At 47.4% G+C, this 14486-nt stretch overlaps 1 protein-coding gene and 1 long non-coding RNA gene across 8 annotated transcripts in view; one reads left to right on the forward strand and one right to left on the reverse strand.

The window, feature by feature from the left end:
* Positions 1-10264, reverse strand: part of LOC110504360 (plasma membrane calcium-transporting ATPase 2) — a 181472-nt gene extending 171208 nt beyond the window's left edge. For 2 of the 7 annotated variants that reach the window (XM_090206507.1, XM_090206508.1), the window contains exon 1: positions 9057-10264. In XM_090206507.1, the coding sequence (XP_090062633.1) occupies positions 9057-9261 (205 nt within the window). In that variant the 5' untranslated portion in view covers positions 9262-10264. The remainder of the gene's footprint in view (positions 1-9056) is intronic. The other 5 variants (XM_090206504.1, XM_090206505.1, XM_090206506.1 and 2 more) reach the window with 5 other exon arrangements.
* The window catches only part of LOC149976510 (uncharacterized), a 989396-nt gene that overhangs the window by 774408 nt on the left and 200502 nt on the right, over positions 1-14486 (forward strand). The window lies entirely within an intron of this gene.

Consider the following 14486-nt stretch of genomic DNA (forward strand, 5'->3'; position numbering starts at 1 on the left):
GAGCTGGGGTGAACTGGGGTGTGGTGAGCTGAGCTGGGGTGAGCTGAGCTGGGGTGAACTGGGGTGGGGTGAGCTGGGCTGGGGTGAGCTGAGCTGGGGTGAACTGGGGTGGGGTGGGCTGGAATGAGCTGGGGTGGGGTGAGCTGGGCTGGGATGAACTGGGCTGGGGTGGGTGGAGTGGGGTGGAGGTGGGGGTGGAGGGGTGGGGTGGCCTGGAGGGCAGACCTACTAGGTCTCAGTATTAAGGGATACACTAGAAAAAGCAGTCAGGACCCAATTGAGACCAAGCATGTTGACAGATTGGTTTACATGTCAGGAGAATAACCCAGATCATATTTCTGTGGTCACAACATATGGCTTAATGGAATTACATCACCACCACATACAGGGCCCGCTAACCACAAACACAAAAACACAAACATACGCATAACCACACCGGTAGAGTAGCTGAGAGCTGGAGGACGTGACAACATGCTATATAGCATCTATCACCGGTAGAGTAGCTGAGAGCTGGAGGACGTGACAACATGCTATATAGCATCTATCACCGGTAGAGTAGCTGAGAGCTGGAGGACGTGACAACATGCTATATAGCATCTATCACCGGTAGAGTAGCTGAGAGCTGGAGGACGTGACAACATGCTATATAGCATCTATCACCGGTAGAGTTGCTGAGAGCTAGAGGACGTGACAACATGCTATATAGCATCTATCACCGGTAGAGTAGCTGAGAGCTGGAGGACGTGACAACATGCTATATAGCATCTATCACCGGTAGAGTAGCTGAGAGCTGGAGGACGTGACAACATGCTATATAGCATCTATCACCGGTAGAGTAGCTGAGAGCTGGAGGACGTGACAACATGCTATATAGCATTTATCACCGGTAGAGTAGCTGAGAGCTGGAGGACGTGACAACATGCTATGTAGCATCTATCACTGGTGGAGTAGCTGAGAGCTGGAGGACGTGACAACATGCTATATAGCATCTATCACCGGTAGAGTAGCTGAGAGCTGGATGACGTGACAACATGCTATATAGCATCTATCACCGGTAGAGTAGCTGAGAGCTGGAGGACGTGACAACATGCTATATAGCATCTATCACTGGTAGAGTAGCTGAGAGCTGGATGACAGGGCAACATGCTATATAGCATCTATCACTGGTAGAGTAGCTGAGAGCTGGATGACAGGACAACATGCTATATAGCATCTATCACCGGTAGAGTAGCTGAGAGCTGGATGACAGGACAACATGCTATATAGCATCTATCACCGGTAGAGTAGCTGAGAGCTGGAGGACGTGACAACATGCTATATAGCATCTATCACCGGTAGAGTAGCTGAGAGCTGGAGGACGTGACAACATGCTATATAGCATCTATCACTGGTAGAGTAGCTGAGAGCTGGAGGACGTGACAACATGCTATATAGCATCTATCACCGGTAGAGTTGCTGAGAGCTAGAGGACGTGACAACATGCTATATAGCATCTATCACCGGTAGAGTAGCTGAGAGCTGGATGACAGGGCAACATGCTATATAGCATCTATCACCGGTAGAGTAGCTGAGAGCTGGAGGACGTGACAACATGCTATATAGCATCTATCACCGGTAGAGTAGCTGAGAGCTGGAGGACGTGACAACATGCTATATAGCGGTAGAGTTGATGAGAGCTGGATGACAGGACAACATACTCTAGTATGACAGGATGACGCTGACAGAGAAGGGCAACATCTTACTACTTCCAACCCAACTTTGATATATAGTGACTTTCATTATATTTACAATTACTTTTTTGGGGGATCGGACGACAGCGTCTGGGGAACTGGAAAGGTGGAGAAGATACGTTTTTATCATAAATAACAAGTGATGTGCTGCTTCCTATTTGAAGGAAATCTCTAGATGTTGCTCACCATATATAGAATACCTCATGGTAAACTGTAGACTCTTTAATCTACCTGATGTAGAATACCTCATGGTAAACTGTAGACCTCTACCTGGCATAGAATACCTCATGGTAAACTGTAGATCTCTCTCTACCTGATATAGAATACCTCATGGTAAACTGTAGACTCTTTAATCTGCCTGATATAGAATACCTCCTGGTAAACTGTAGACCTCTACCTGATATAGAATACCTCATGGTAAACTGTAGACCTCTCTCTACCTGATATAGAATACCTCATGGTAAACTGTAGACTCTTTAATCTGCCTGATATAGAATACCTCCTGGTAAACTGTAGACCTCTGCCTGATATAGAATACCTCCTGGTAAACTGTAGACCTCTACCTGGCATAGAATACCTCATGGTAAACTGTAGACCTCTCTCTACCTGATATAGAATACCTCATGGTAAACTGTAGACCTCTACCTGATATAGAATACCTCATGGTAAACTGTAGACTCTTTAATCTGCCTGATATAGAATACCTCCTGGTAAACTGTAGACCTCTACCTGATATAGAATACCTCATGGTAAACTGTAGACCTCTACCTGATATAGAATACCTCATGGTAAACTGTAGACCTCTACCTGATATAGAATACCTCATGGTAAACTGTAGACTCTTTAATCTGCCTGATATAGAATACCTCATGGTAAACTGTAGACCTCTACCTGATATAGAATACCTCCTGGTAAACTGTAGACCTCTACCTGGCATAGAATACCTCATGGTAAACTGTAGACCTCTACCTGATATAGAATACCTCCTGGTAAACTGTAGACCTCTACCTGGCATAGAATACCTCATGGTAAACTGTAGACCTCTACCTGCCATAGAATACCTCATGGTAAACTGTAGACCTCTACCTGGCATAGAATACCTCATGGTAAACTGTAGACCTCTACCTGATATAGAATACCTCATGGTAAACTGTAGACCTCTACCTGATATAGAATACCTCATGGTAAACTGTAGACCTCTACCTGGCATAGAATACCTCATGGTAAACTGTAGACCTCTACCTGGCATAGAATACCTCATGGTAAACTGTAGACCTCTACCTGGCATAGAATACCTCATGGTAAACTGTAGACCTCTACCTGATATAGAATACCTCATGGTAAACTGTAGACCTCTACCTGATATAGAATACCTCATGGTAAACTGTAGACCTCTACCTGATATAGAATACCTCATGGTAAACTGTAGACCTCTACCTGATATAGAATACCTCATGGTAAACTGTAGACCTCTACCTGATATAGAATACCTCATGGTAAACTGTAGACCTCTACCTGATATAGAATACCTCATGGTAAACTGTAGACCTCTACCTGATATAGAATACCTCATGGTAAACTGTAGACCTCTACCTGATATAGAATACCTCATGGTAAACTGTAGACCTCTACCTGATATAGAATACCTCATGGTAAACTGTAGACCTCTACCTGATATAGAATACCTCATGGTAAACTGTAGACCTCTACCTGGCATAGAATACCTCATGGTAAACTGTAGACCTCTACCTGGCATAGAATACCTCATGGTAAACTGTAGACCTCTACCTGATATAGAATACCTCATGGTAAACTGTAGACCTCTACCTGGCATAGAATACCTCATGGTAAACTGTAGACCTCTACCTGATATAGAATACCTCATGGTAAACTGTAGACCTCTATCTACCTGGCATAGAATACCTCATGGTAAACTGTAGACCTCTACCTGGCATAGAATACCTCATGGTAAACTGTAGACCTCTACCTGATATAGAATACCTCATGGTAAACTGTAGACCTCTACCTGATATAGAATACCTCATGGTAAACTGTAGACCTCTACCTGATATAGAATACCTCATGGTAAACTGTAGACCTCTACCTGATATAGAATACCTCATGGTAAACTGTAGACCCTGTTATCTACCAAGAGGGTTCTCATCTGTAATTATCACGGATGTCTACATTCCTCCCACAAGCCAACACCACTCTGGCACTCAACGAACTGTATGGAGCCATAAACAAAAACGAAACCGCTCACCCAGAGGCAGCGTTTCTGGTGGGTTGAGACTTTCACCCTGTGAGACATAAAACCGTCCTACCTCACTTCCTGTCTCCTGCGCCACTAGGGGAGCTAAAACTCTACACCACTTTTATTCTACCCACAAGGCACTGCTTCGTTCTCCCTTAGGCAAATCTGACCATGACTACATTATTCTGCTTCCTAATTACAAACAAAAGCTCCAACAGGAAGTACCAGTGATGCGTTCAATAGGGAAGTGGTCAGACGAAGCAGACGCAAGGCTACACGTTTTGCTAGTACAGACTGGGATATGTTCCGGGATTCATCCCATAACACTGAGAAGTTCCCCATAACCGTCACGCGCTTCGTCAATAAGTGCATAGACGATGTCGTCCCCACAGCGACTATAAGAACGTATCCAAACCAAAAACCATAGATTACAGGCAACAGATGTGCTGAGCTAAAGTCTACAGACATCGACGCGTACAAGCAATCCCACTACGACCCCAAACAAGACATCAAACCCCTCAAAAGGACAATATAGGAGGAAGGTGTAATTCTATTACATCGGCTACTACACTAGTCGTATGTGGCAGGGCTTGCAGACGGATCACGGATTACAAGGGGGAACCACGAGATGCTCCAGAACCAGCTAAATACCTTTTGTGCTTCAAGGAATATTACACTGTGCCTTACGTGAAAGCCCCTGTTTTTCCAGATGACTGTGTGATCTCGACTCTCCGTGGCCGATATGAGCAAAACGTTTAAACAGGTTAACAGTTAGCAGGTGTCTTCACAGACATTTTCAATCTCTCCTTGCCCCAGTCTGTAATCCCAACGTTATTCAAGACATTGTTCCTGTTCCCAAGAGTACCAAAGATAACCTGACTAAATTATTATCGCCCTGAAGCACTCAAATATGTAATGATGAAGTGCTTTAAAAGGCTGGTCATGGCACTAATCAACACCATCATCCCAGGCCCACTCTAATTGGCAAAACAACTCAATATATCCACAGATGATGCAATCTCACTCCCAACTCCCACCTGGACAAGAGGGGAAGTAACTACGTGAGAATGCTGTTCATTGACTACAGCTCAGCGTTCAACACTATAGTCCTCTCCAAGCTCATCACTAAGTTAAGGACCCTGGGACTAAAAACACCTCCCTCTGCAACTGGATTTCCTGATTGGCCAGCCCCAGGTGGTAAGGGTAGGCAACAACAACTCCACAATGCTGACCCTCAACAAGGGGCTCCTCAGGAGTGTGTGCTTAGTCCCCTCCTCTACTGCCTACGTAAATACAACCCATATTTCTGTTCTTACTTACATTTCAGTCATTTAGCAGAGGCTTTTATCCAGAGTGCCTGACAGTAGTGTGCAGACACATTTTCTGTACTTTTCCATACTGGTTCCCCGTGGGAATTGAACACACAACCCTAGCATTACAAACACCATGCTATACCACCTGCGTCACATGATTACAACACTGTTTATTGCCATAACATGATATTTGAAATGTCTCTATTCCTTTGAAACGTTTGTGAGTGTAATGTTCACTGTTCATTTCTGATAGATAATAATAAAAAGTGAAATAAACTATTTCACTTGCTTTGGCAATGTGTGGGGGGCGGCAGCGTAGCCTAGTGGTTAGAGTGTAGTAACAGAAAGGTTGCAAGTTCAAATCCCTGAGCTGACAAGGTACAAATCTGTCGTTCTGCCCCTGAACAGGCAGTTAACCCACTGTTCCTAGGCCGTCATTCAAAATAAGAATTTGTTCTTAACTGACTTGCCTCGTTAAATAAAGGTACAATAAAAATTTTTAACATATGTTTCCCATGCCAATAAAGTCCTTTGAATTTAATTTAGAGAGACGGAGAGAGAGAGGAAGTGGCTGGCTCTGGAAATGTCTAACGAAAGCAATGTCCCTGCACACTAACAGGGGGCAAAGTTGCCTGGCCACCCAGACTCCTTGCTCACTAACAGGGGGCAAAGTTGCCTGGCCACCCAGACTCCTTGCTCACTAACAGGGGGCAAAGTTGCCTGGCCACCCAGACTCCTTGCTCACTTCCGGGGGGCAAAGTTGCCTGGCCACCGAGACTCCTTGCTCACTAACGGGGGGCAAAGTTGCCTGGCCACCCAGACTCCTTGCTCACTAACAGGGGGCAAAGTTGCCACCCAGACTCCTTGCTCACTAACAGGGGCAAAGTTGCCTGGCCACCCAGACTCCTTGCTCACTAAAAAGGGGCAAAGTTGCCTGGCCACCCAGACTCCTAGCTCACTAAAAGGGGGCAAAGGTGTCTGGCCACCCAGACTCCTTGCTCACTAACAGGGGGCAAAGTTGCCTGGCCACCCAGACTCCTTGCTCACTAAAAGGGGGCAAAGGTGTCTGGCCATCCAGACTCCTTGCTCACTAACAGGGGGCAAAGTTGCCTGGCCACCCAGACTCCTTGCTCACTAACAGGGGCAAAGTTGCCTGGCCACCCAGACTCCTTGCTCACTAACAGGGGGCAAAGTTGCCTGGCCACCCAGACTCCTTGCTCACTAACAGGGGGCAAAGTTGCCTGGCCACCCAGACTCCTTGCTCACTAAAAGGGGGCAAAGTTGCCTGGCCACCCAGACTCCTTGCTCACTAACAGGGGGCAAAGTTGCCTGGCCACCCAGACTCCTTGCTCACTAACAGGGGCCAAGTTGCCTGGCCACCCAGACTCCTTGCTCACTAACAGGGGGCAAAGTTGCCTGGCCACCCAGACTCCTTGCTACGGCCAAACGTTATGCTACACGACAGACATTAGTTTCTTCTCTCCTCGATGAGTCTGGATCTGATCCGTCCCTTATGATTTCTAGACCGTCTGATTGGTCCCAGAAACCGTGGTGTTTGGCCAAGAGCCAGAACACACTTGGGTATAGCAGTGTTTTTGAAAGTCCGGCATTGGCTTTGATACTCTGATTGGTTAGAGATCATCCAAATCACTGATGACTTTGTTTTGTACAACAACCCTCTTTTTGACGTCACCACAAACGACTTCGACGAGTATCAGACTGAAGAACGTAGCGAACATGCAGCAGAGGGACAATTCAGTTTGAGTCGTCAGGCAAGGGGCTAACCACAGCACGGAGGCCGTCAGGCAAGGGGCTAACCACAGCACGGAGGCCGTCAGGCAAGGGGCTAACCACAGCACGGAGGCCGTCAGGCAAGGGGTTAACCACAGCACGGAGGCCGTCAGGCAAGGGGCTAACCACAGCACAGCACAGAAGTCGTCAGGCAAGGGGTTAACCACAGCACGGAGGTCGTCAGGCAAGGGGTTAACCACAACACAGCACGGAGGTCGTCAGGCAAGGGGTTAACCACAGCACGGAGGTCGTCAGGCAAGGGGTTTACCACAGCGCCGAGGTCATCAGGCAAGGGGCTAACCACAGCACGGAGGCCGTCAGGCAAGGGGCTAACCACAGCACAGCATGGAGGTCGTCAGGCAAGGGATTAACCACAGCACGGAGGTCGTCAGGCAAGGGGTTAACCACAGCGCAGAGGTCATCAGGCAAGGGGCTAACCACAGCACAGAGGTCATCAGGCAAGGGGCTAACCACAGCATGGAGGTCGTCAGGCAAGGGGCTAACCACAGCACGGAGGTCGTCAGGCAAGGGGTTAACCACAGCATGGAGGTCGTTAGGCAAGGGGCTAACCACAGCACGGAGGTCGTCAGGCAAGGGGTTAACCACAGCGCAGAGGTCAACAGGCAAGTGGTTAACCACAGCAGGGAGGCCGTCAGGCAAGGGGCTGACCACAGCACGGAGGTCGTCAGGCAAGGGTCTAACCACAGCACGGAGGTCATCAGGCAAGGAGCTAACCACAGCACAGCACGGAGGCATTTCATAACTGTCATTCAAATGTGTGTTTTAAGTGCTCATGGTGTCATACACATCATGTGGGTGTGCCAGTAGTGGATGGATATGCTGTACTGTGTTTTAAGACATGTTTATATAACAGTATCTTTAGGCTTTTCAAACGCTCTTCTGGGATCTGTGCTTCTAGTTACAGAATTGATATACTCGATATAACATTGCTTATGCTGTCCAGTGTTTTAGGACTACACTACTTCAGTACACAACCAATTTTTCAGTCCTTGTTGAAATGACTTAGTGGCTGAGGGCTTTTGTACTCATAGACATAGCGTTTTAATCACAGACATAGCGTTTTAATCGTAGCTATAGCGTTTTAATCGTAGACATAGCGTTTTATTCGTAGACCTAGCGTTTTAATCGTAGACATAGCATTTTAATCGTGGACATAGCGTTTTAATCGTAGACATAGCGTTTTAATTGTAGACAGAGCATTTTAATCGTAGACATAGCGTTTTAATCGTAGACATAGCGTTTTAATCGTAGACATAGCGTTTTAATCGTAGACATAACGTTTTAATCGTAGACAGCGTTTTAATCATAGACATAGCGTTTTAATCATAGACATAGCGTTTTAATCGTAGACATAGCGTTTTATTCGTAGACCTAGCGTTTTAATCGTAGACCTAGCGTTTTAATCGTAGACATAGCGTTTTATTCGTAGACATAGCATTTTAATCGTAGACATAGCGTTTTATTCGTAGACCTAGCGTTTTAATCGTAGACCTAGCGTTTTAATCGTAGACATAGCGTTTTAATCGTAGACATAGCGTTTTAATCGTAGACATAGCATTTTAATCGTAGACCTAGCGTTTTAATCGTAGACCTAGCGTTTTAATCGTAGACCTAGCGTTTTATTCGTAGACATAGCGTTTTATTCGTAGACATAGCGTTTTAATCGTAGACATAGCGTTTTAATCGTAGACATAGCATTTTAATCGTAGACCTAGCGTTTTAATCGTAGACATTGTGTAAGTGACCTAATTCTAACTCATACATGTCATGCACTGCATCATATGGGAATATCATATTCTCCAGTGTTATAAAACACCTCTTTAACACTTGCTGGGTTTGACCCCCCCCACCCACCCACACACAGCCATTAAAAACACACACAGCCATTAAAACACACACACATAGAGTGAGAGAGCCCGGAGGCCGGTGTGAAGTCGTGTGACTCACCTTCTGTGGGTGATGTTCTGAGCCGTTGACAGAGCCCGTCCATGTCCCCGTACTCCTCCTGGATCTTAACCACCGCCTCGCTGCCTCTCAGCTCCATGAGGTCGCGCAGCTCCATGACCGAGACCCCAAAGCCCCCCTCGTGGTTACTGCTGACATCGTTTCCTTGGTTCTTAGCGTAATAATCACTGTTCGTCAGGTCCCCCATGGTGACTTGACTAGCTGCTCAGTATCTTGACGCAGAAACAAAACTCAATGAGTCGTGTAGGTTGAGAGAAAAAGAGAGATTCTTAAAATGAAGAAAGGGAAAGAGAAAGCGAGAGAGAGAGAGGGAGAGAGAGGGATGAATGACACTGGAATGTGCCCGGTGATACCGGAGAAACCCAGACGATAGATCTCTAGGTCAGAGAGAAAGAGCCGTGATGCTGCAGCACCCGCGGACGGACAGAGGGCGAAACATCTAAATCCTCGGTTTGAGATGCAGACAGTTCCCTAAGTGAGCGACGTGGAGAAAATACCGTATAACCACACGACCATCCAGGAGAACACTAAGAGAAGCAAGTTAGACCAGCGAGAGGAGCAGAGGACCGTCCACAAGATAATAACATCCCTTCTGTTCTCAGTGCGCTTATTTTCATGGCAGCAATCAAGGAGCCGCTCCAGAGGTTATGTTCCCATTCTGCAGCTTCTAGCTTCTCTTCTGTCTCTGGCTGCAGACTGTCTACATGGTGGTCCACTCCATTAGTCCTTCTGAGAGAGAGAGAGACAGAGAGAGAGAGAGAGTGCGGAGAGGGGGAGAAAGGGTGAGAAGGAGAGAGAGAGAAGGTGAGAAATCGGCTGGGCGGTAGCTCGGTGAGTCTATATCAGCGACTGTGGTAAAGAGCAGAACAGAGCGACCATACCGGTGATGAATGAGGAGAGTAAGAGCCCAGGCTGTGTGTGCTGCTGAGCCGCATTGTGTGTGTGAGAGAGAGGACAGAGCGGAGGGGGGAGGCTGCCACTGCGGTAGGAGCAGTGAGTGATTGAGCGAGCGAGGGAGGTACTGAGCGCTCTGACGCCAGCACACACCACAGCAGAAGGGCTCAGCTACAGAGCAGAGAGAGAACAGAAGGGTTTATAGCTGCAGAGAGAGAGCAGAAGGGTTTATAGCTACAGAGCAGAGAGAGAACAGAAGGGTTTATAGCTACAGAGCAGAGAGAGAACAGAAGGGTTTATAGCTACAGAGCAGAGAGAGAACAGAAGGGTTTATAGCTACAGAGCAGAGAGAGAACAGAAGGGTTTATAGCTACAGAGCAGAGAGAGAACAGAAGGGTTTATAGCTACAGAGCGCAGAGAGAACAGAAGGGTTTATAGCTACAGAGCAGAGAGAGAACAGAAGGGTTTATAGCTACAGAGCAGAGAGAGAACAGAAGGGTTTATAGCTACAGAGAAGAGAGAGAACAGAAGGGTTTATAGCTACAGAGCAGAGAGAGTACAGAAGGGTTTATAGCTACAGAGCAGAGAGAGAGCAGAAGGGTTTATAGCTACAGAGCAGAGAGAGAACAGAAGGGTTTATAGCTACAGAGGAGAGAGAGAGCAGAAGGGTTTATAGCTACAGAGCAGAGAGAGAACAGAAGGGTTTATAGCTACAGAGCAGAGAGAGAACAGAAGGGTTTATAGCTACAGAGCAGAGAGAGAGCAGAAGGGTTTATAGCTACAGAGCAGAGAGAGAACAGAAGGGTTTATAGCTACAGAGCAGAGAGAGAACAGAAGGGTTTATAGCTACAGAGCAGAGAGAGAACAGAAGGGTTAATAGCTACAAAGCAGAGAGAGAACAGAAGGGTTTATAGCTACAGAGCAGAGAGAGAACAGAAGGGTTTATAGCTACAGAGCAGAGAGAGAACAGAAGGGTTTATAGCTACAGAGCAGAGAGAGAACAGAAGGGTTTATAGCTACAGAACAGAGAGAGAACAGAAGGGTTTATAGTAACAGAACAGAAAAGAGCATAAGGGTTCAGCTACAGAGCAGAGAGGGAACATAAGGGTTTATAGCTACAGAGCGGAGAGAGAGCAGAAGGGTTTATAGCTACAGAGCAGAGACATAAGGAGCAGAAGGGTTCAGCAGCAGATTAGAGAGAGATAGCAAAGGGCTCAGCTACAGAGCAGAGAGCAGAGGGCTCAGCTACAGAGCAGAGAGCAGAGGGCTCAGCTACAGAGCAGCGAGAGAGAGAGTGAGAGAGAGAGAAAAGGGTAACAAGTGAAGAACAAATACCATTGTAAATACAACACTTATTTACATTTATTTTCCCTTTTGTACTATTTACACATCTCACCCAGCTACAGAGCAGAGAGAGAGTGGAGAACGGCTCAGCTACAGAGCAGAGAGAGAGTGGAGAACGGCTCAGCTACAGAGCAGAGAGAGAGTGGAGAACGGCTCAGCTACAGAGCAGAGAGAGTGGAGAACGGCTCAGCTACAGAGCAGAGAGAGAGTGGAGAACGGCTCAGCTACAGAGCAGAGAGAGTGGAGAACGGCTCAGCTACAGAGCAGAGAGAGTGGAGAACGGCTCAGCTACAGAGCAGAGAGAGTGGAGAACGGCTCAGCTACAGAGCAGAGAGAGAGTGGAGAACGGCTCAGCTACAGAGCAGAGAGAGTGGAGAACGGCTCAGCTACAGAGCAGAGAGAGTTGAGAACGGCTCAGCTACAGAGCAGAGAGAGAGTGGAGAACTGCTCAGCTACAGAGCAGAGAGAGAGTGGAGAACGGCTCAGCTACAGAGCAGAGAGAGAGTGGAGAACGGCTCAGCTACAGAGCAGAGAGAGAGTGGAGAACGGCTCAGCTACAGAGCAGAGAGAGTGGAGAACTGCTCAGCTACAGAGCAGAGAGAGAGTGGAGAACGGCTCAGCTACAGAGCAGAGAGAGAGTGGAGAACGGCTCAGCTACAGAGCAGAGAGAGTGGAGAACGGCTCAGCTACAGAGCAGAGAGAGAGTGGAGAACGCTCCACAGTACTGGTACTGGTACTGGTACTGGTACTTCCTGTATATAGCTACACATTGATCTGGTACTGGTACTTCCTGTATTTAGCTCCAAATTGATCTGGTACTGGTACTTCCTGTATTTAGCTCCATATTGATCTGGTACTGGTACATCCTGTATTTAGCTCCACATTGATCTGGTACTTCCTGTATTTAGCTCCACATTGATCTGGTACTTCCTGTATATAGCTCCACATTGATCTGGTACTTCCTGTATGTAGCTCCACATTGATCTGGTACTCCCTGTATATAGCTCCACATTGATCTGGTACTTCCTGTATATAGCTCCACATTGATCTGGTACTCCCTGTATATAGCTCCACATTGATCTGGTACTTCCTGTAAATAGCTCCACATTGATCTGGTACTTCCTGTAAATAGCTCCACATTGATCTGGTACTTCCTGTATATAGCTCCACATTGATCTAGTACTTCCTGTATATAGCTCCACATTGATCTGGTACTTCCTGTATATAGCTCCACATTGATCTGGTACTTCCTGTATATATCTCCACATTGATCTGGTACTTCCTGTATATAGCTCCACATTGATCTGGTACTTCCTGTATATAGCTCCACATTGATCTGGTACTTCCTGTATATAGCTCTACATTGATCTGGTACTTCCTGTATATAGCGCCACATTGATCTGGTACTTCCTGTATATAGCTCTACATTGATCTGGTACTTCCTGTATATAGCTCCAGTCTTGTGTATTTTATTCCTCTTGTGTTACTATTAAACTCTGCATTGTTGGGAAGGACTTCACTGTAAAGTCTACACCCATATGACAAATACAATTTGATTTAATATTTTTACTGTCCACTATTTCGACCATCTTCATTGAATCTACTGTCGCTCCTGTTGTTACTGTCTCTTCTACCTCGTATCTCTCCTGTTGTTACTGTCTCTTCTACCTCCTATATCCCTCCTGTCTGTCTCATCTACCTCCTATATCTCTCCTGTCTGTCTCTTCTACCTCCTATATCTCTCCTGTCTGTCTCTTCTACCTTCTATATCTCTCCTGTCTGTCTCTTCTACCTTCTATATCTCTCCTGTCTGTCTCTTCTACCTCGTATCTCTCCTGTCTGTCTCTTCTACCTCCTATATCTCTCCTGTCTGTCTTTTCTACCTCCTATATCTCTCCTGTCTGTCTCTTCTACCTCATATATCTCTCCTGTCTGTCTCTTCTACCTCGTATATCTCTCCTGTCTGTCTCTTCTACCTCGTATATCTCTCCTGTCTGTCTCTTCTACCTCCTTTATCTTTCAGTCAGTAACAGACAAAACCATCACTTTTCCTGTAACGCTCTGTTCACATCTTTCCAAGAACGGGCCACTGTACCGAGTCATGTCTAAATCAGGAAGCAGCTCATACATATTAATGGCAGGCAGAGCAGAAAGACATTCACACACAGCTTCTCAAATCCAAGCCACCATGAGCACGCTCACACAGTGTCTCCACACACTCACACTCACGCTCCCTGTCTCCTCAACAAATGACATTTGGCTAAGCTCAGCACTGTGCTACAGGAACACTGTAATGAAAACGATGGGAGACAGAGAGCTGGTTTCAAGCGCTGGGTGCAGTAGGTGTATCTTTGTAAAGGACCACAAGAGGAGGCAGGTAGCTGGGTCCAGGGGTAGGCAGAAGGTCATACACAGGAGGAGGCAGTTAGCTGGGTCCAGGGGCAGGCAGAAGGTCATACACAGGAGGAGGCAGGTAGCTGGGTCCAGGGGTAGGCAGAAGGTCATACACAGGAGGAGGCAGGTAGCTGGGTCCAGGGGCAGGCAGAAGGTCATACACAGGGGGAGGCAGGTAGCTGGGTCCAGGGGCAGGCAGAAAGTCATACACAGGGGGAGGCAGGTAGCTGGGTCCAGGGGTAGGCAGAAGGTCATACACAGGAGGAGGCAGGTAGCTGGGTCCAGGGGTAGGCAGAAGGTCACACACAGGAGGAGGCAGGTAGCTGGGTCCAGGGGTAGGCAGAAGGTCACACACAGGAGGAGGCAGGTAGCTGGGTCCAGGGGTAGGCAGAAGGTCACACACAGGAGGAGGCAGGTAGCTGGGTCCAGGGGCAGGCAGAAGGTCATACACAGGAGGAGGCAGGTAGCTGGGTCCAGGGGCATGCAGAAGGTCATACACAGGAGGAGGCAGGTAGCTGGGTCCAGGGGTAGGCAGAAGGTCACACACAGGAGGAGGCAGGTAGCTGGGTCCAGGGGCAGGCAGAAGGTCATACACAGGGGGAGGCAGGTAGCTGGGTCCAGGGGCAGGCAGAAGGCCATACACAGGAGGAGGCAGGTAGTTGGGTCCAGGGGTAGGCAGAAGGTCATACACAGGAGGTGGCAGGTAGCTGGGTCCAGGGGCAGGCAGAAGGCCATACACAGGAGGAGGCAGGTAGCTGGGTCCAGGGGCAGGCAGAAGGT

This window comes from Oncorhynchus mykiss, chromosome 17 (assembly GCF_057628025.1).
Source record: "Oncorhynchus mykiss isolate SJ-2025 chromosome 17, ASM5762802v1, whole genome shotgun sequence".
In the NCBI taxonomy this organism is placed as follows: domain Eukaryota; kingdom Metazoa; phylum Chordata; class Actinopteri; order Salmoniformes; family Salmonidae; genus Oncorhynchus; species Oncorhynchus mykiss.